General features: G+C 39.0%; 1 protein-coding gene across 1 annotated transcript in view; it reads left to right on the plus strand.

The window, feature by feature from the left end:
- Positions 1–132: 132 nt before the first annotated feature.
- The window catches only part of CRYBG3 (beta-gamma crystallin domain containing 3), a gene marked incomplete at its 5' end in the record, with an annotated part of 48,318 nt that continues 26,015 nt past the window's right edge, over positions 133–22,435 (plus strand). The window contains 9 exons of the mRNA XM_010184471.1: positions 133–4,924; positions 5,921–5,968; positions 6,325–6,440; positions 7,477–7,624; positions 13,846–13,982; positions 15,275–15,389; positions 16,403–16,438; positions 17,532–17,665; positions 19,471–19,597. Of these exons, the coding sequence (XP_010182773.1) occupies positions 133–4,924; positions 5,921–5,968; positions 6,325–6,440; positions 7,477–7,624; positions 13,846–13,982; positions 15,275–15,389; positions 16,403–16,438; positions 17,532–17,665; positions 19,471–19,597 (5,653 nt within the window). The remainder of the gene's footprint in view (positions 4,925–5,920; positions 5,969–6,324; positions 6,441–7,476; positions 7,625–13,845; positions 13,983–15,274; positions 15,390–16,402; positions 16,439–17,531; positions 17,666–19,470; positions 19,598–22,435) is intronic.

The following is a 22,435-nucleotide window of genomic DNA, read 5'->3' on the forward strand; positions in this document are numbered from 1 at the left end:
ACACACTATATTTATACACATACTTTTTCTTTTCTATAGGAAAAAAACCTCTAAAGTTTGTGATAAACTTTATTATCACACTAGTGATTTAGATAATCTGTCTTGTGCTGATAATGATGATCCTTGTTACAGGCAGATACAACGGAAGCCAGAAGCACCTGCAGTCACTTATGCAACCTATCGAGGTTCTGCAAGGATTAGGCAGCTGCTGAAGAGTCAATCAGAAGCCGCTGAAAAAGGAGAAGAAAGTACTGAGAACAGAAATTCTTTGATAGTCAGAGAAAATGGAGAAATCCAAACAACTGTCCCGCTGAAATCAGGACACTTAATAAAAGAAAATGGACAAAATGAGAGTAAAGATCACGAAGATGGTGTCATAGTAAATTCTTCTGCATTTAAAATGGAAACAGAAAAGTCTGGCAAAGCTCAGCATTGCTTGAGTAACAGGAAATGTGAAATAACTGCAAAGGCCACAACTTCATCTACTGAATTATCTCATGACATAGACTTGAAACATACACCTGCTTTAGCTGCAACAAAAGTTAAAAGGACATGTTCACTAGACTCATTATTGTCATCTCATAGTGAGATCCTAACTGGCTCTACTTCCCAGTTTACCAATTCCCTTAATTCCCTTAAAATGAGTTCTGAAAATGATTTGGTTAGAAAAGAAGTTGGAGTGCTGGGACAAGCAGAAGCTCTGTTTCAGGCAGACAAAAATACCACTTCTAACTTTGATAAAGGTAATCACAGTAGTTTAGCAGGTAGTAAGGAGTCCACAAAAGAAATGCAAGATGATTGTTTATATTCATCCAGATCAAAAAATCAGACGGTTAATGAAGAGCTACAAGTGAGAAAGAGAGAATGTTGCTGTAATCATCAAATGGATGGTCACTCAGAGCTAACATCGAATGTCCATATGCTTCATTCCAGTACTGCTAGATTTCAGCAGCAAGCAGAGCAGCATACAGGTAGTGCAAATAAAGACAGTGGTCCAAGAATAAGTGATACACAGAATATTGTGGCAGCTGTAGAGGAAGAGCAAAATGCACAGAACATTGTTGCTACTGCTCCCTTACCTTTTAACGAACAAATACCCACCTTGCTTAGCGTGGAGTCTAGAGGAGGAAAATGCACAGCTGCAGGTAATCTAATTGCTTCAGTGTCATCTATTAAAAATGATATAGCCATGGGCAGGGGGACTTGTAATGAAGGACTGAGTGAGTTAGGGAAAGCAATGCACATACAAAATGGTCACCAGTTAATCCCTGTGGAGAATTCTGAGGGTACTGCCATGCCACAGACTGGTTTACCTTGTCTAGAAAGTGAGGATGTGGAAACGACGAAGGTTTTATCTGAGGTCGCAGGGGGAAACCTTGCCAATATATCATCATGCATACATGAGTGTGAGTGTGTGAAATCTAACGTCAATGAGCTGACAGCACCTCTTTCTGTTACTTATGAGTCGTCTTTTGAAACTGGAGGCTGTTGCACAGCTTCTCTTCATCCTAATTGCAAGAACAAAAATAAAACTATAGGGAAAAGACAAGTCAGTTTAAAAGAGGAGCGAGAGACTCTTTCTTGTCCTGATCTTGAATATGAGAAGGGCAAATCCTCTGAGCCTGTAGAGAGGAGCCTCTTGGAAAGCTCAGTTCCTGTCCACAGCTGTGGTTCTGTTTCCCTTGAAACTGTTCAAGACATTCCTGCCAAGGCATTAGTCACACTCACAGAAGATAACACAGCAAAGCCTGCACCTTGCCCTTTAATCAGCATTGACAGGACAGATGGTCATACTCATGTTGCTTCTAAAATCGACAAGGCTGGTGTGACTGAGGTTGCTCTTGTTTCTTCTGAGTGTAGGGATTGCATCTCTGAACTTTCCTCTTATATTTCTAAGTCACAAGAAAACATTCTGGAGGCTTCTCATTCGGCCTTGAAATATGGAAAAAGACCTTTGACCAACCATTCTGCTTTCGTCTGTGAAAAAGACATTGGTGTAGACGTGACTTCTGAATCTTCACTTGTTTCTGAAGATAGACATATTAATTTTTCTTCCAAGAAGGAAAACAGCAATAAGCCTAGGTTATCCCCCACAGTACTTCGCTCAGGAGACCCAAGAACTTCATGCCCGGTTGGTTCTCTGAAACCTGAGCTTACTCCAGCCATGCTTGATGGCTGTGCTGCTGCTGTAGATGTGGGAGGTGTTTGCATACCCAGGCCCTCTTTGCCTACTTTGGGATCCAACTTTTCTATTTCTGCCTTCGAAACAGCAAACATTACTCAGGGGAACAGTTACTCCTCCAGTCACAGAGCTGGTGATGGAGCAGAGGAGGCCTCCTCCACACAACAGGCTGATGGTGTCCTGGCAGAGGCAATCCCGTCACCCATCTGTCTTTGGAAATCATTGGAAACAACATCTGTGTCAGCCTGTACTGACAGTGTGTTTAGAAATGCTGTGGGACAGGTGAATCGTGGTAACCATGCTTCTGCTATTTCAAAGGCACCTTCTGCAACAGATGACCAAACAGCTGCTGCACCTGCAGAGTCCAGTGAGCTCTGTTCTGAGGAAGATACTGATGTGAAGGAACAGGAACGTGCTAAATTCCAAGATACTGCTGTTTTGTTTAGAAAAGCTGAGGAAACAGTTCAGTCAGTTTTACACTTGGCTATAGAAGAAATAATAGCAAAGCAAGCCATTGGCATTTGCCAACTTTGTGGGAGCAAGGATGGTTTAATTAATACAGATATTCTGAATGATCAGAAAGCTGGAACTGTACAGCTGGAAGCAGAAGAAATCCAGTCAGCTGTGCAGTCCTTGAAGCATTTTAATGAGAGCAGCAGTAGAAGTTCATCTTCATTTACAGGAAATGAAAGAGTGGATACAAATAATCAAGATGAAAAGCTACTATCTTACATCCCTGATAAAATTGACCTACATAGTGCACTAGCACTGAGAGCAAAAGAAATAATTGATGAAGTCATTACCTCAGCCAAACAAAAACTGGCATCCAATCAGTGGCAAGGCAGTGACAGTAAAAGGCCTTCTGAAAAGGTTGAGCCTAAACCTAAAGCTGAAACGCCAGATGTTTTAAACCTGGATTTGAAGTTACCTGCCAAACCACAGAAACCAGCAGAGAAGGAGGAAACCTGGAGTGTGACTGTAAGCTGTGAAAAGGCAGATTGCTCATGTCCTCCTTTGCTTCCAGATAGTATGGAAAATGGCATAGATTTGCCCCAAAGAGGTGAAAAGATACCAAATAATGCATTTACATGTCAAACAAATGGATTTCAACCCACTGGTAGTTCAGCAAGGCCAGAAGGAGATCTTCTGACACCAGCGAAAGAGACACGTGATAGAAAGGTCTGTGGACTTCTGGCTGCAGCAGAGATGTCTGGCAAAGCTGGAGTATCAGCAAGCAGTAGAAAATCTGATGGATCTTTACATTTAATACATAGAGATGCTACTGTGACTAAAGAGATGCTTTTGTCATTGCAGTTAAAAGATTCATGCAATAATACAAATATGCCAGAGTGTACATGGCTGCCAACAGTAAATGCTAATTCATCATCTTCTATGCCCGATGAAGAATGTATCGGCATGCAGAGTGAATCCAAAGAAAAATGCAGTCCTCTGGGTTCTCAGGAAGACAATGCAGATAACTATCTGTATGAACATTGCAGAAGAGAGGATGCAGAAGAAGTTCTTGCACAAGTAAAAGCAACCTTAGAAGGCTCACAGGTAGTGGAGAGTAAAGAACTACCAGAAAAGGCATGTGAGATTGCAGAGGTTAATACTGGTTTAACTACACAGTTCATTGTACCTGAATTGTCTGTTACTGGAGAGGACAGTGAAGGGGTAAACTGCTTCAACACAGTCTTTGCCCAAAATAATGAGAATCTGAAGCAGGTACAAATGAAGGATCAAGACTTGGAGAGAACTGATCAGCTTGAGCAAAATGGTCTGGACTGCAGCGATGATGTGAAGGAATCACTGGATCTTTCGGCCTTTTCTCCACTAATTGAACAGTGGGAAAACAGTTCTTTTACTATCATCTATGAAGGAGCCCTTCAAACTGAGAACAAATCTGTCTCAACTGATGATAGGCAAACTGGTTTGCTTTCTTCTTCTGATCTGCCTTCGGATAATATAGATCATCTAATGTGTGAAAGAGCGAAGAGTAAACATGAGCCAGTCTGTCTTTATGGGAAGGATAACAAGTTGAATGAAGCAACAGAGAGCCATAGCTCAGAGTCATTTCTGAGTGTGGAGGCCAAGCGCTATCGAGTATATCCTTTCTCCTTGTCTCCAATATATGAAGACGACAGCTCCCAAGAAGACTTACTTTCCACAGATGTGTCGCCAGAAGGCCATCCGAGTGGAGTATCTAAAGATAACTCTGACCACACTTCTGTGCTTTCCCTTCTCCAGTCAGTTTCTGAGCGCTTACAGTTTTCTACTCAGTTCAGTAAAGAGGAGGAAGAAGAGGAGGGAGTGGAGGACGAGGAGGAGGAAGTATCATCATATGAAGAAAATAAGTTTGATGTTGAGAGAGAAGACAGCTGTCTTTCCAGTCAGTGGAGAGAGGATTTAAAAACAACCCTTCAATCAAATGACCAAAATAGATCTTTGTTTTCTGAACAATCACATTTTCTTTCCAAAGAACAGCTTGACTCTAAGGAGCAACCAGAACTGTTTTCAGATGTGGTTTCTCCCAGTCAGACACCTTGCAAGCCAGTTTCACAGAAAGCTGATGCTGCTTCCAAGTGTCCTCCTACAAGCGTGTACTACCAGTATTTGAAGTCTGCTGGCAATTGCTCCTCCAACAAGGAGTCCAGGTTTGGAAGCATTCTCCAGGATATGTTGCAGCACAAGATTCATTGGTCTCAGGACAACACCATGCCAACACTGGGAGAATTGTCAACGGTAAGACATTGTATCGCATAATAATAATAATCACCGTGATTAGCTCAGATTCAAAATTGCCTTCTCCCTATTCTCCTTTCTCTCTTTTTAAAGGTTTAATTCTTTTATCATGAACAAAAGTAATTAGACCTAAGTCTTAAGACCTAGTCTAAGATCATAGTTTAAAAAACAGTCTTCTGATAAAATAATTTTAGAAACATAGTATTCTTGGTTCACCACACAGATGAAAGCGATTTAATTGTAAAACAGACAATGTGAACAGAAAATATAATAGGAAAATATGCACAATAGCAGGTCTGTATGATTGCAAAACCCAGACTTGTCCATGTTAATGACATTTCAACCTGAAGATGATGGAATTGCCTTTTATATGGAAATTTTTCTTTCATTTCTCCCACTTCTGAGATTACTAAAGCTGTATTGTCTGAAAAAAATATAAATATCTGCTTACTGGGCTGTTTGATTGTTTCATCACAGGCTTTTACAATTTGTAGCTCAGTTAGCAAGTAAGTAATGTAGCTGCTTATGTAGATAAACATTTATTTTTTAGTTTATTTAAAGCTATGTCAAATGAGTACGGAAACAGTGCTTCCAATATTTAGAAACTGAGAATGCCACATAGACAAAATACAGAACTGAAGAATATTCCCAACATCCCATGGTTTGGGGAATATTTCAGTCTGTGTTAGAGGTCTCTTTTGGCTTTGCCACTGTTAAAACATGCAGTTACTCTTTGCTGGGAAAGGGTAATACATTTCCAGGAGTTAGAACTTCCATAATAGTTCTTTCTTTCTAGCACTTGCTGTTTTCTGCTGTTTGCTTGATTCTGTAAAGCTGTTTACACCAACTCAGAACAACAGTGAAACAAATCTCAGTTGTTTCTGCTAGTGACAGTTGCGTATGTTCATAGGAACAGTGGACCCAGAATAATCTGACTATGCTTTGTGCTACTGTTGTAGCTGTTAATAGTTGTTTTTCATGTCCTTTTCATTTCAGAACCTCATTGACAGATCAAGTCTCAAATACAATCCAAGACCAGGAAAGGTAAGCAAAATTTGTGTCACATAGATCAATATGATACATGGAATAATTTGTTCCCCTGAAATTTTTGAATGGAAAGCATCTGAAGTTTTTAGTCTAGTTTTCTGTATTTTAGTGGTGTGTGTCCTTGTACATGCTACTAATGAGATTGTATTATTGAAACCCCTGCCACTATTAATTTTACTGTTTTTCTGTCACAACTACTGTTTTAGTTCAGTAAAGCATTTCATTAAAAAAAAAGTGTAGCATATCAGTTGAGTGGGCACAAAGTGAAACAGATTTTATTCCAAGCGAAAAATAGCTGTCTACACTGTATGTTGAAATGGGCCCTCATTCATATGCATATTATGTTGTTTCAGATTATTATTTATGATATTTATGGTGACAAAAGTAAACAAGAAGTTCATTCTGATGTGCTAGATACCACGTCCTGGATATTTCCCATTGGAGCATTACTTAGGATAATTAGAGGATGGTAAGAAATCCAGGTCATATTTAAATAAAGTCTTTCCAAAAGAGTGCATATGTTTCTCTCTTGTATTTTCATTTCTTTTGTTTATGACACGTCTGATCTGCAAGAGTGTCTTTTTCTTTCTTTATAATTAGACTGATACCAATGAAAATAAGTGTGAAACAAGGCTTCAAGTGCTGTAGTACAAAAAAATTGTTGTTTCTCCTGGGAACTAGCTTCAAACAGAAAGTTTATAATAGAACCATAAGGAAGCTTAGACTTCTTGGCTGACGTGCTGAGACAGTACAGCCATAATTATCACTAAGGGCACGTGTATGCCAAAGAAAATGGTTTTTTTACAGTTCAGTTTCATTATACAGTAGCTGTTGCAAAAGGACCATAAAATGAACAATCTCAGCTGCTGTTTGTGATGTAGCATTTAGAGGAATGTGGATGCAGAAGAATATACAAATACCTTTAAGGTAGATTTTTGCAAGTGTTTCTCGGTTTGCTTTGGGAAGCTGGGGCTGGGACCACATCAGTTGTAGCAGTGGGATTTAATTGGTGGCATGTACTGTGAATGTTTCCGACTGTCAGCCATGGTAACAGTGCATGTCACATCTATGCAGTTTAGAGGCAGACTTTTTTAGTTTTGCATACATTTCTTTCACATCCTAAGACATATTGAATGCCATTATTAGTATGTGTATGTTTTATGTCTTGCATAGCATCTGCCTGAGCAGGATGTGTTTTAATGTGTCAATTAATATATTTGTTCTGGTGAAATAAGACTTTTTATTTTAAATTTCTAGCTGTATTTTTATAGTTAATATTTTAAGTTGTTAGGTTGTGTGCTGAAGGAGAACTGTGTATTTTCCTTGAACAGGAGTACAAGCCCCGTATTTATCTAAAGTGAATGTGACTATTGAGGGACAGCATAAGAAAGGTGTGATAGTTGGCTTGATAAGAAGAGCTCATGACTGAGCTTTCTAACAAATGTGGTGTATAAAGATGGTCTTGCCTAACAGCAACAGCTTAGTTCATTATATCATTATTACAGTTGGATTTTTTATGAGCGACCAAAGTTCCAGGGTCGGAAATACGTACTAGAAGAAGGAGAGGCTGTGCTGGATCACCTTTGGGATCTCCCGGGCATGAAACACCAGCGAAGAAACATCACAGTTGGTTCAATCAAACATGTAACAAAGGTATAGACTCTGCTAACAATATACTCACATACATGATTGATTTACGTTGGCATTAGTGGTGTATTTCTGGCTGTGGGTAATGTGTGTATGCTGTGTTTCCGATTTTATTCAAATTTGCTGTGAATCACATTTTTCACCTTGAAGATAAAATTCCAGGGCTTTTGCTGCGCTGAATTTCCCTTTCTTCCTGAAGGTAATGAGCAGATGAGTATCTTTCTTTGCAACTACCTTTAGCTGATACAATGACTCCCCTCCTTTTAGATGTTTACCTGTCCAGTTAAATGAAATTAAATGGAATTAATTAATATTTTACAAAGAAGCATTTATCTTAAGCTTAAACCATCTACTGTGTCTGTATGGCTTCTGTTTCAGAAGTTAATAGTTGCGTTTAAAATCCCATTTGTACAGCGTAGCCTCCAAAAATTACTGTCTCTCCCTTTACAGCTTTGTGCTATCTGCAGAGGTTCCATGTGGACAAGTGGTACACCCTACAGCATCTGGCTCTGTATAGCCAGAAGCTTAAAAGGCATTTTGTTGAAAATGATAGGAATCAAATGCCTAAAACTAAATATAATGCACCAATTGTTAGTCAGTGAATGAGCAATATATTTACCAGATCGTGTGATTTAGGAAGATTTTGTGCTCTTGTTGTTTAGCATAACATTCCAGTTATTCACAGGACAAGGGCCTTTTACTGTGAGTGCATTATCATTTGTATCTCAGTGTGGAAGTTTTTTGGAAAAAGTGGTGTTTCTCTGTTCTTTGGCAGTATAGAAGTCATTTTAAAATTGATAACGTTTTTGTTGTCAGTACAAGGGCGTAATGTCATAACAATTAGAAATACTTTTTCATTCTCTTCAAAAGACTTTACAATAAATAAATTCAAGAAAGTCTGGATGAGGGCATGAATAATGAAGTTAACATTATTTGAGCAAAGCAAATTAAAAACATTCAACCAATATGGAATAAGAATATGGAATAAGAATATTGATCAGTAATTTTGAAGGCAGCTAAGTAATTAAAGAAATGCCACAATAAGGTGGAACTATGGACTGAAGCCAAGGGAAGCTGGAGGTGTCTTGAGTATCAAAGAAAAGCCTTGCATAGGAAAGGCACTGTGGTTAGGTTCATCATGCTTGATAAAAATCTTTGTATTACAGCCAAGTAGGTTCAAACATTGTTCTTCTTCCAGTATGTGGTTCAGTTGTATGGAACACAGATGGAAAGCTTTGTTATGCAGTGCACTAGTTCAGTCAGTAGTACTGTTTCTCATGTTTGGTTGGGAGGGCTTTTGCTGTTAGTTCATTGGGTGGTGTGGAGCTAGTGTGGGCACGGAACTCACTTAAGCCAGGTTTTGTCCTCTAAACCTTGATTTGTGAAAGCATCCCCCCTTTTTAGGTTGTACTTCAGCTGCTGTGGAACTGTTTTTAGAAAGTAGCTTGTCAAAGTGGTAACTTATTTATTTATTGTGAAAAATGTAGGCTTTTTCTTTTTATTTGTTTGACAAATAGCTGTTTCTTTTTCAGGCAGCTCATGTGTATGGGATCTTCAGGATCACATGTTTTACTGTCATTCTCTTTTTCATAGACTGGGTAGCTCAGTGACTTTTCTCCTTCCTAGTTTGGTCATACTGGCTGTGGGTCCAGGCTGTCTGGCTTGGTTTCTGATTCTTCAAGTGACTTTTTATGGTGCTTGTTTAATGGCTGCTCAGATGTCTTGAGTTAGCAGATTTGAAAATCGGCTAAATATATGAGAAGAAAATGGATTGCCAAGAAGAGAAAAACAGATGTTTACTAAAGAAACTGTAGGAGGTACATTTAATATTATTTTTTGCTGACAGATGTTAGTTTGTTAAGAAACACTGTGCTAGTAGCTTCGTCCTCTGATTTGGCTTCAAGCCTCCACAAGAAGCAAAGGTTCTGTTAGCTTCATGGTTAGCCTTTGGCTTGACGTACTGTGGATACACATTAGAGGTAGTCATGTGTATTTAATTTGAAGGAACTTAGGAAGGAAAAAAGAAAAGATCCCAGAGGAAGGGATTGTGCAACTAGTAAAATGAAGATGCATTTGAAGTAATGACGTGTCTGAATTCCACTAAGGCAAGTCAACGTGAGCCTAAGCTAGCAAAATCTGCCTGCATACACGGGTTCAGTGCAGATCCTGCAGCACAATCTGTTAAGCCAAGTTAGTTCTGTGGTCTGCTGCACCCAGCAACTTCAGATTGTCTCATTTTGCTAGTTGGTATTTACAGGACAGTAACCATTAATTTCCTTAATACTATTTTATTTTACTACCAGCCCTGTTGAGTTCTGTAGTTTGGTTTGGTGGTGATGGGTTGGTAGCAAGAGTGGTACAGAGCAGGAGAACTGGGAGAAAGAATTGTGAGTGGATGGAAAAGGCTGGAGGACCAATGGAAATTAAGATTTTAAATAAGAATGGCTGCAGAAGTTGACACGTCCTAAGGAGAAATTGTATATCAAAAGAAAGTTGCGTGTCTAGACTGAATTACCAACCATGTGAATACCAGGACTAATAAGCCTAGTTTTCAAGAGACTTTTCTCTCATCATTTTAGCATTTAGCTTAAGAAGCCAGACTTAATTCACTCTTTGTCCTGTTGTTGACTTAAAAGTATAACTCATTTAAATAGGCTATTTTGATGACTTCAGTCACCACAGCTTCCAGCTCCAAGGAGAAGACCCAAGAGTGCTGAAATGACTTAACCCTGCTGGTGCAGTTAGGGCTGTAACCCTAGATCCAGAAGAAGGGGAAACAGTCAAGAGGGGGTTGAAGGCTCTGGGTCCACCACTTATGGTGGAGTTCTTGAATGGACTAGAAAATTGTCAGAGATGTCACCAAAGAGTAATAGTTAATGCTAACGTCTTCAGGGTCATCTTAACCCTCTTCAGAAGAAGCCCTTCTGCTGAGGGTCATGTTGCTGTTTTGGAAGTGCCTGTTCTCTGCAAGACAGCATGAGTATTCCCCACGCTTTTGGGAACATTTCTGCTCCAAAAAGACCACAAGGGAAGTAGAGGCACTCTAGGATGATTGTGTGGAGGTAAGAGGAGGGTACTGCAGAGTCAAGAAAGACAGAGTTGGGATGCCTGGAGGACATGAGCTACCTAAGCATCTGCTGGTTATATATTAACATTGGAAATGAATACAACTACCTAATCTGTTTGCCGTTCTTTTTATTCTGGTTTTGCCTGACATCTCAGTAGGATAATGAATATGACATGAGTTTTGACTGCTTGAGATGGGGGTGGCAGGGCCAGGGGGATATAGTGAGGAAACTTTCCCGATTTGGATCTGGCCTGAAACGCTGTGTAATAGTTTTACATGTTAATAGTTTTGCATGTGGGTATCTTACTTGAAAATCTTGACGCCTTGCAAATGAAAAGGCTTCAGACTGAAGGATCTAGTTCTCAACCTGAATGCTATCATATTTGTGTGGTTTTCATTTTGTTTCTGAAGATGGTGGCTTTATTAGGAATGTTTAAGAAGCCTCTGAAAGTAATGATGCCTGTTAAATATGCTCAGGCAAATATGAACATGCTAGGGCAAATATTTACTAAGCTAAAGTTTATATGCTTGGATTGTATAAAGTAATGGCATAGTACTTGAGTGTACATCTGCAAATACATAGCATTCATCTCCTACAGCAGATTTTACCCAGCAGAAAATTTTACCATTTTTTGCAGTCTGTAAATCACAGAATCACAGAATATTAGGAGTTGGAAGGGTCCTTGAAAGCTCATCCAGTCCAACCCCGCTGCCAGAGCAGGATCACCTAGACTAGGTCACACAGGAACATGTCCAGGCGGGTTTTGAATGTCTCCAGAGAAGGAGACTCCACAACGTCTCTGGGCAGTCTGGTCCAGTGCTCTGTCACCCTCACAGTGAAAAAGTTTTTCCATATGTTCACATAATTGCCCCTTATCACTGAGAAGAGCCTGGCTCCTTCTTCCTGACACTTGCCCTTTACATATTTATAAACATTAATGAAGTCAAATTAATATATGTAAATTGAACTCAGTATTTAAGTCAAAATGTGTATTTGTGATTTTTGAAAAATGTGCTTAAAAATATAATGTACTTCTTGCTCAAACATCATATTACCTTTAAAAATAGGTACTTTAATTGCTTTTGATGAAAACCTAAGTTTACTATATGACATTTTATTAAAGGATTTTGTGGACTTAATTTAGTACACATAAAAATGACATCACAATGAGTAGAGGTTTTTTATGCTTGTCAAACTCTGACTGGAGAGAGAGAGAGATGGGGATAGATAGGACATATTTTATTATGAGTGCCTGTACTTTACTTACTCTTTAGAGAATTGCTACATTCTTCATCTCTTGAGGTGGAGCCTGGCTTGTGAGCTTCAGAGTCAGGAAGGCATGGTTGAAAAGAGAATACTGACTGGCTTTTTCTAATTTTCAAATGAAAAATAAATACCTCCTACTGAATTAAAATTCAACTTACTCCGTCTCATATTCTGTCTGAGCCTGCAGGCAAAGATACTTTATTTTGACACTTGTCTAGTCTTGTAGGTACTTCGCTTCAGAATTTATCTGAAACCATTAAGAGTCTAGCTTCATTATTTGTGGAATTCTTATAAGTGCAACTTCTGATTTTACATATCGGGTTTTATTTTTTGATTCACAGATTTTAGCCTGATCAGGTACTATTAGAAAAAAACCTGAACGACAAGTATTTCTTAAGTGTGATTTAATAAGATTCATATACATGTGAAAAACTGAGGAGACTTTATTTTTTAAACTTGTCTAGCAATAAACTTAGAATTGAGGAATGGTGTTCCTTAGCTCTTTGCCATAAAGTAGTATTTTACTAGAAAGTCTTTTTTCCTAGTCTTTCTGGTTTTGCTCATCTGAAAATAAAAATTCCAGTATTGCAGTGCATTGTTTGCAAGGTACAATACAGAGGAAACACCATTGTGCATGAGGGAGACTTGCCAAAACAGTATACTGTGTTACTCCACGTCTCAGAGGAAAGTGAAATAATATCCTGGAGTCCATCTATGATAATTGTCGCATTTATTGCTGACGGTTAAGGAACTGCTGAAGGAACTTTGTTATCCAAGAAGAGGTGTATTTCTAGGTGGGGTGTTACTCTGTCGTTTGAAAGCTCTGCTCGAGACCTGTGTGAAAAGGGAGAGCACGTGGGTGTTGTCATGAGATGAGGTGCATCAAGCACTTTTCTGCCCCAATGCTGGGTTTCTCTGTAAGCTCTTGTGTTTTTCCTTTCGGGTCTGGTAGAAGCCACAGGCTGTGTGGTATCTCTGTAATGATGTGACCCTGCATAGGTCCTCAACAAATCAAGTAATTGGGTGCTTCTCTGGGGGCATCCTCCGGGGCAGCTTCTCATCCCTCTTCTCTAGCGCACCTGCAAGGGGCATCCTGCTCCAGGCAGATTTAGGACTTGTGGTGTCTCTTTGTGCTGTCCAAGGCCTTTGGCCTAGTGCAAATGGGGCTGTGGGTCAGGGGAATAAAGGGAAGACTGTTCTGTAATGCACTGCTGAAGCAGGGCCCTATAGAATATCCTCATCAGTTCATGACATGTTTGAATGCTAGGAAAGAAAGTATTGCCAGTGCATTTAACAGAAAAATTGCTAGTGTCTACTTAACAAAACATATTTTCCAGTATTGTTCTCTGTCTTTCTTTGTCTAAAATGCTGTAGATTTATTTAACATGACAGAAAATTGAACTCATATGGCTTGAAACCATAGTCAGATGTGTTACAGAACCTAATTATCACTGAGAGGAGGAAGCAGGAATTAAGTACTAGACATTCCTAGAAAGGCTTAGTTATATATACATCATATGTATCTATATGTGTGTCACGGAAGCACTGTCTTTAGAAAAAGAAAGTCAGCAGTATTATATGCATGGTTTGTGTATCAGTAAATACTGTCAGATCCTTTACTTGGAGAGTATTTAAAAAGCTTTTTGAAGGTAGTTCAGCAGACATAAATGTATAGTTTTTTTGAAAGTTAGTGGGAGCTGGAAATTCACTTCCCTTAGCTTTTCTAAAAATCTCAGCATTCATTTAAAAACCTTCTATGTACGAAGCCTGGAGTTAGGTTAGCAGGGTGAGAAGACAGGGAAAAAGAAGGAAATGTTACCAATCCTTTCCCCACCGCAACGGGGCAGGCTATGCAAGTATGGATAAGCCTTACCCTTTGATTTGTTTCTGCAGGACTGTGGTGTTCCAGAGGTAGAGTTCTGTCTGGGAGCCAGCACAGAGGGACTTCCCATCTGCATACAGAGTGCAGTTGCCAATTTAGAAGAACTGGACGTTGAGAAAAACCCTTATATAAGTGTCAAATCGGGAGTGTGAGTACTGAACCTTTTTTAATAGCATTTTGCCAGCAGGTAAAGGGCTAACATCATGGGATGAAAGTCAGTCAGCAATAGGAACAGGAACATTCAAGGATTTTTGCTACAAATCAGCTAAAGTACTCTAGATATTCCCAACTCTGCATGTTAGTATTATGCTACGTGGACTCCAACCAAATTTTTTAAGGCATTTTTCCTCTAGTTGCTGGCAGAAGTCGTCTATAATTCCATTTTTTAGTAGCTTTATAAATAGACACAGCAGCTCAGCTATAATTAGCTTTTAGTTCATTGGAGAGTACACACTGTCTCCCTAGTCACCCACCCTGTTACAACTATCACACCATGGCTGAATACCGGAAAATGAATATTACCTCATCCAAGCATTCTTCAGGCTACAGCCATATCCTGACTTCCTGGAGAGAGGTGATGCAATGTGATACAGACCCCTCAGTAGCCCAGGATTTCCTATATTGAGCAGAATAATCTGTTTCCTGGGTAAATGGCCAACACTTGGCAGTCCCTGAAGTGTAGGAATTCTGCGTCTCTTCTCATAAATCATTGCAGAATGACATTAGTTATTCTGTTAAAAGGGTCTCGAGTTTGCCTTTCCATCCTACAGTCTCAAAATACACACATTAGTTTTGATAGAGCTTTGTCTAACTCTTGATTGCTTATCGTCTGTGTGTAGTTTTAGGAAGTAATTTTCCATATGGCTCAGTGCGTCTTCCTGCATTCCTTATTTGGTCTACTAACCTTGTGTCCAACTTCTACATTCAGCTTGCTGTCTGATGTAAAACATGCTGAAGGAGTCTCAGCATTTTGAATCTTCATGTTAAAATTACAATAGATAGCCTGCTTTCCAAAGAGGTGTTGTAAATGATCATATTTTAATAATTTCCACTGAAAAAACTGAGTGAGACTGATGTTAGAAGCCTTTTCATTCCTAACATGTCAATCCTAAGTAAAATTTCATGCAAATATCTCATCCTTGGTATGGACATTGGTTTTGTATACTCATAGTGCAACAAACTGGCTTCTTGAAGTGGACGAACAAATTGGTAATTTTTTGCTCTTTCATTCCTGTTTAACTTGGATTGAGAAAAAGTATCTGAGATAATCTTAGCATTGATGTTGCCAGTGTATTTGAGTAGAGCATGGTTTTGATGTGCTGGCACTATTTAAAACACATTGTCCAGCTCTCAGTACAAAAAAAAAATAATTTTTATGACATCATTGTATTTGTAATGTATCTGATGAGATTAATAAGTCCTTTATCCTTCCTGTTATAGATGGCTTGCTTATTCAGACGTGAATTACAAGGGAGAGATGAAGATTTTGGAAGAATGCAATTCACCATCTGAAATTCCTTCAGCAGATGTGAAATCTCTGCGTCCCTTAAAAATGGTGAGGACTTAAAATTCCCTAAGTGGCCACATGCCTGCCTTTTCCTTCTGATCCTCCCCTGCAGGTTTTGATCGAGATATAACTTGGGGTCTAACATCCTTTCAGGGTTAATCCTTATACATGGGTACTCCTCTTGCACTGCAGTGCGCTTGCAGCGTTGTGATGGCATGATGTTTGCTCATTACCGGGCTTGCTGTGCTCCTGCATCTCCCAATGAAGAACACGTAGTCGCAGGGATCACCTAGTTCACTGGGACATCTTCCTGGGGAACTGCTGTTGTCGAGGGGAGATCAAATAAGACGGAACTGAAAGACTTGCAATTGTATTGCAACCAACACCAATTCATTAACAAAAAAAGCTCTTCAGATGTTGTTTATTTTCTTTTTTTAATGGTACATCTAGAATCTGCAGCAGATAGGAAGTGTTTTATTGCCCGACATCATTCACTAACATTTCCAGAGTAAATGCATTTGTTGTATTTGCTTTTTGACCATAGACATGAATATAGCAGCCAATATTTTCTGTCTCTTCTGGTGTTTATAGTTTCTTAGTGTTTCACCATTTGTGCTTAAGAAACTTGAAATGTATACAATGCAGCTTTAAAAGTTGCATTTTAAAAATTTGTCAGCGTAAATTAGTTAGAAAACACAAAGTAAACATTTGCTTTAGAGTGCTAATAAACAATGAAGGAATATTTTAAAATTGCTTGCACCCCTACAGGCTTCTCACCATGCTGATGTTGTTTGTAGATCAGGTTTATAGTGTCCCTGGTCTCTGGGGGACTGGCAGGGGGGTTGGACTGGATGATCTTTCAAGGTCCCTTCCAGCTCCTAATATTCTGTGATTTATGAATTATCAAAGTATTTAAACTAGATTTTGATTTGGCCAGCACTGAAAAGGGTGAATATAATTACAGAGACATCATGCTCTGATAGTACTGTAAAACACATGTCAAAGCATAGCTTTAAGTTATTTATATAAATATCTATTTTTTTTCCCCCACCTTTTTTTAGGGTGGACTAAAGGTACAAATGCCAATGGATGTCAAGGTGAGCACTGAAGACACTGAGAATAAAATATGAGCACACTGTAAATATAAAACCTTTATTTAGGCTGGTTTCTTTTTTTGTTGGTTATGTGATGTTTGATTAAGCATTCAGTGTTTGCTGCTGAAGGAAAATTCAGTAATGCTGCCAAGTCTATTTTCTTTCTAGTGTTTTGAGAGATGTAGAAGTAGTAGCAGTTTGTTTTTTACATATTAGGAGAATATTAATTTGCTGTAAAGAATTGTAAAGTTTTTAGTACATAAAATCAGTTTTCCTGACTGATACCTCAGTTACTGTAATGGAAAGGGGTCAGGAAAGATTTTCCTATTTAACATACCAAGTTTAAAAAAAAAAGGGGGGGAGTAGGAAGAAAGAAAGGGGCAGGAATAGATTCCTTCCTTCCTTCCTATGCCTGATCCCAATACAAGAATCATGAGTGAGACAGGAGACAGTGACCTTTCTGTGATTTGAGAAGCAGATGTCTAATCCAAAGTTATTGCTCTTCTTTCCTCCATTTTCTAGTTCTCCACAAAAATGCTAATACTTTAGGCAACTTTTAATTATACAAATACATGCAAGACTCAGGTGTTTTTCTAATAAATAATGCAATAAATATTAACAGTATTAATAGCTGATCTGTGTGGTTTGGCAGATGAGGAACCCAGAAGGTGTATTAACTGAAATAACTTCAGCAAAGTACAGGGAAAGATCTCTTGCCTACTTTTAAGCTAAGTGTGTCTGTCTGTGACCAGGTCGGATTCACTGCAGGCTAATACACACTGGCCCAGCATAGGATTACAGATCACAGTCATATAGCTGCAGAGTGCATTTATGTATATAGAATTGTGTGAATAAGTATCCTGTGGAAATGGCTGCAAACAGCCTGACAAGGCTATCTAAATCCAAATAGGGTATCTTCAGATTCTAGGGCACTCAAGAATCAGAAGGACTGAGGAATGCAACCCTGAATTTTCTTTGTATTGTCAGCTTGTTGGGGGGGGTGGGAAATGGTGCCTTCCGCATACTGTAGCAGTACACACACCAGAATTACTATTCAGGACTCACTCAAGGCAGTGTTCAACATCATGTTTTCTAGATAATAATATATGAGAAAACCAACTTTGGAGGATGGTCCAAAATGTTTTCAGAAAACATCAGTTCTGTCTCAGCTTTGTTTGGTAGTGAAGAGGAGTTTCTGGAAATTGGATCAATACGTGTAATTGGTGGAGTGTAAGTATATTTCACTTTTGTATTTAGTTATGATTTCCTATTTTAAGTAAATGCTAAGAAATGCTAACTAAGGGGTGACTAGAATCTCTCACTGGTAAAATATTTTTTAAAGAAAGGAATATATAGTTCTCTTGTCATTTATCAGCCTTGGATAAAACAATCTCTCTATAAGGGTTATCTATCTAAGGGAATATAGGAAGATAAAACCAAGTGTATGAGAGGTGTGAAGTCAGTGCTTACCATTTGGATCCCAGTAAACTAAGTCACTTTGTTCCTTAATGACAGCATTCACACAAAGCTTTAATTTATATTGCTTTATTCTCCTGATAGTATCTACTTAATTTACTGAAATTACCTTAGGTAGGAGTTGTCAGTCTTCAATTTCTCATTTTAATGCCTCTGAAATCTATAAACTGTTTTATTGTCTTAATGGTTTTCCTTTGCCACCTGTGGTGTGTTATCTGGAATTAAGAATCCACCCTTATTTTCTGTTGTCGAGGCCTTGGATTTGATTCTGTGTCACCCTGCTCCTCTCTCTGGCATACACACGCACAAAAAGGGCTGTATAACACAGTCCTTGGGTGGGCTGCTCACGAGGCAGGCTCAGTGCCACCCTTTCTAGAGAGCTACCAGCTCCATGTGGTGTTCTTTCAACCTCTCCCAAGGTCCAACAGAGCAGGGCTGTTTGAAAGCATGCAGAATGGCTGTTTCTGCCAAAGAGCTTAGCAATAAAACAGTTTGAGAAACTTTTGGTTTTTTCCTAGAGGATTTCAATGTTAACACTTCAATGTGAAGATTCAATAACATACCTCCTTTCAGGCTGTTGTCAGAATCTTACAAGGACTAAATTCAAAATAAACTTAATTGTGAATATTCAATCTGTTCGTAAATACATTACATATTAGCTATCTGGAAAGCCTCAAATTACTAAAAATCATCCTTCCTTCTGTTGTGGCAGCTTTTATTTTTAATACTGTGGTAACTTAAACAGCTGAATTAATGTAAACCAAATGGTACTAAAAGTAAAGCTGTCCCTGCCTGCCAGATTCCTATGCCAACAGAATTTGTACAACAGTTCTAATACTTGTAAGCATTTCTTTCATTAGAACTTCCTTCTAAGAAAGAAAGAAAGAGGGGGAAATACTTTTTGGAATTAAGATCCATTAGAGCTTTCAAAATTGATGTAGAAATGCCTTATTTTAGTTAAGCCTTTTCTATTTGTTTAATATATTTTAAAAAGTTTTATTCCCTTAGTGCTAAAATAGAATCCATCTGCAGTATATTGTATACATTCAGTTCACTTGTCTATTCATACGTATGTTTGTAGATTAGAGCAGGAAGCAATGCCAGTGGTGAAACTTTGTTTTGCTGAAATCCATTAATTTTGTCACCAGCTCCAGCAAGGGTACAATCTTGCCATTTATTAGTACACTGGAGAGATCTGCTGCTTGGTTTTTCTTGTTGACAATTGGTGTTTTACAGTGTTTTAGATGCTTACTAGCCTCTGTAGGACCAGGTGATGGTATTTGGAATATGGCTGACAGAGGGGGTACATAGAGAAGCATTACACAAATGACTTGTTGTTGGAGAAGGAATCACATGGTGGGATTTTGGTCCACAAAAAGCACTTCATGGGTGCCTGTTGTGATTTCAAACAAGTGTTGCTTTGTTTGTTAGCTGAGTCTGTCATACGCATCTTAGTATGCTTAGGATGATCTCCTCCCCTTTTATTTGTTATGGAAAATCATGTGTGCAGTTGTTTTGCTTTTAGTTATTCTCTTTCTTTTGTCATGTGGTTGCTGTAGATGGGTTGCCTATGATAAGGAACGCTACAAAGGCCGTCAGTACTTGCTGGAGGAGGGAGATTATGAAGACAGACACTCATGGGGGGGAACTGACAGTGTCCTCCTGTCTTTCCGGTTCCTCCAGGCTGTAAGTACTTTTATGAATTTCACACAAATGATGCACAGTTCTGTGCATAAAGAGCAATGTTATTCTTCATATACGGTACAGCTGTCTTGGGTTTAGCCATTCTGTCTTTTGCCCAAGTCCGCTCTCGTTCTTTTCCTACTTGCTGAAATTTAGACTGCACTGTATACATTGGAAAGCAGAAGCAGGTTCTAAACAGCCTTTGTAAAGTTCATAGGAAGAATGTATCATGCAAAATTCCTTGTCTACCTGCCAGATTTTCCAAGTATCTCACTTCTGCACTTCAAGCTGTTTGAATCTGTGGAACAGAATTTTCTTAAAAGTTGAACGTGTGTAAGTGTACAGTGTTGTTCTTTATTAAAATAAAAATAGCTTTTCAACACAGCAGCTGTTGCAAGCTTTAAAACAGCACTACCCTCTGTCTCTGTGGTTTTTGTGCCAGAAAATTTTGGCAGCAAAAATAATCATGGTGAAAAAAAAATCTCTGCAACTAAAATGTGTTTAATGGGGACAAAGCTGAAATAATAATGAAAACTGTATCAGAGTCCAGTATTGGAAGCAAAATCAGCCTTTTCAGTGATGTGGGAACACGGGATTAGAACTGCTGTATGATCTTCTTTGGTTTGGGTTTTTTCATTTGTTTGGGGATTTGAGGGGTTTTTTATTATAATAGGAACTCTGTAAACTCTAAATACAGCTGAAGACACTGGCTCCTTTTGAGAATTAGATTGTTCACTCTGAGATTACTCAATCTTATGTACTTGGATTACTCATCTCCTCATCTGAGGAGATGGGATATTACTGAAACAGAAATTCTGTGAAGTTTGAAGACAAACATGTCGAGCAAACTCATTGTCTTAACATGATTAAAAAACGAAAAAGGAAGGTTTTAAGACTATGCTTAAATTCACAATTTGCAGGTTTTATTTTTATGGAAGGCATCTAGGAAAAGCTGTATTTTTAATCAGAATCTGTCATATAACTTAAAATAAAAATAGGATAATAAACTGAAACAAAAGTGTCCTCTAAATAATTTATTTTCTGGTTTCTGAGAAAAACAGGGAGGAATTTTATTCTAACTCCTCATTTTGAATGTGCAGGATCCTATTCACTTAGTGACTAATCTCAGTTTTTCTTTTCAAGCTATACATAGGATACTTGAGTAACTTAAATTGATCTTTTTAAGTCTTCCTCTTGCCAAAGGACATAATTACAAGCTTAAAATTGTGCACATGCCTAGCAGTAATCACCTTCCATGTATATGTGTGTATTTAATTTGACTCATGCCTGGAACAGTCAGGATGCTCCAGTATATATTTTAAAAACATGTATCATTTGCATTCAATTATCAACATATATCATTCAAATTATATATATCAATATACAGATATTGATAATAAAAGTGTAAATAATACCTTTCCTCAAATTGTAGCATAACTAAAGGCAATGAGCTGGTTGCCAGGGAAGTGACTAATGGTACTGGTATTAGTCATTCAACTTGACCAACAGAATGACTGCATCTCCCTGATGTGCAATACATAGGTCAACGTTCAGGCTTGCCTTAACTTCCATTGTGACTTCATACATGGTCAGGATTTTAAATAACATTTTGGTACCAAACTCTTGTTTTCAAGGAGACCTGTGCAAAATCCCAAAACTAGTTCTGTGTGCTCAAGGCTCCTCGCTGCACATCGACTCCTCTTCTCCCTGATCTCAGAAATTCTGTCAGGTGAAGCATGGTAAAAGTTGTGATGGTCTCAGACTCCACAGGGGAGTGTTCTTGAATGTCAGGTCTTTATTGCTCTTCCCTCAAAATTCTGTTTTAGTCAGATGAATTCAAGAGTCTCTGTAGAAGACTAAGGATTTTGTGAAATGTAGCCACGTTACATTATTCATGGTCAGCTTAGGTAGGGAGTGGGATTGAGCATTGACCCTGCTCTTTATACGCAGTCACTGGTGTGGCCTTACCTAGGGGCCAACCCAGCTAGACTTTTTTACTTCTTTTTTTTTTTTCCTCCAGGATGACACCAGGTGACCTTGACTGCATTGGCTTTAAGGCCAGCCCAGACCTGAAAACAGTTTAGCCTGGCTCGTGTGGCATGCAGCTGAAGCTAACGAGCCCTGCGTACCTGAGTCAGCTCCAGGCAGAGTCAAATCAAATGTCTTTGCGCCGTGCTCCCAAAGCAGGGAGCGTGGTACTGAAGCACGTAAACGGCTCTGTTGAGAGCCAGGCTGGGTATGACGTGCCTCGTTAGCCTGTGTCACTGCCGGCTTAGTGCTATGCAAAGCTATTCAGATGTTTCTGTGCCACCACGCTCAACATGACAGGTTCCACCAGAGCTTATTAGCGCTAGGAAAATCCAGCCCGTGTTTCTGTATGCGTACCAGTGACTGCAGTTCAGCTGAGGCATGAATTTTGTTTCCTGACAAATCAGAAAGGTTAGACCTTGCACACAAAAGAGGGATTGTTGCAAGTCACCCCTCCCCGCCCACTGGTGAAGATACACATGCATGTAGGCATAGTACGAGAGCTTTCAGTTTTTGTCTGTCTTAAATGTTCCTGTTGTGAACAGTCAAGCTCTAATGTGGAGGTTCGAAGAGTGTTTTGAAAGCAGATACAGAAAGGACTTGTAGAATTGTGTTTTCCAGCAGACTGCCAGCTCTGTTATCAGCATCTATATCAGACACGGTGGATTCAAATACAGGGCTCCCTCCTGAGGGAGGACAGTGGTTTGTGCTGTGTGCTGGTTTAGGGGACAGTTGCGTTCACCAGTTTTCTGCAGTGTCAGATGAGAGAACCTGTGAAGCTGGGGTTTGCCTGTGGCTGAGGTGACCAGGGAA

Source organism: Mesitornis unicolor, unplaced genomic scaffold (genome assembly GCF_000695765.1).
Source record: "Mesitornis unicolor isolate BGI_N332 unplaced genomic scaffold, ASM69576v1 scaffold52665, whole genome shotgun sequence".
Taxonomy (NCBI): Eukaryota; Metazoa; Chordata; class Aves; order Mesitornithiformes; family Mesitornithidae; genus Mesitornis; species Mesitornis unicolor.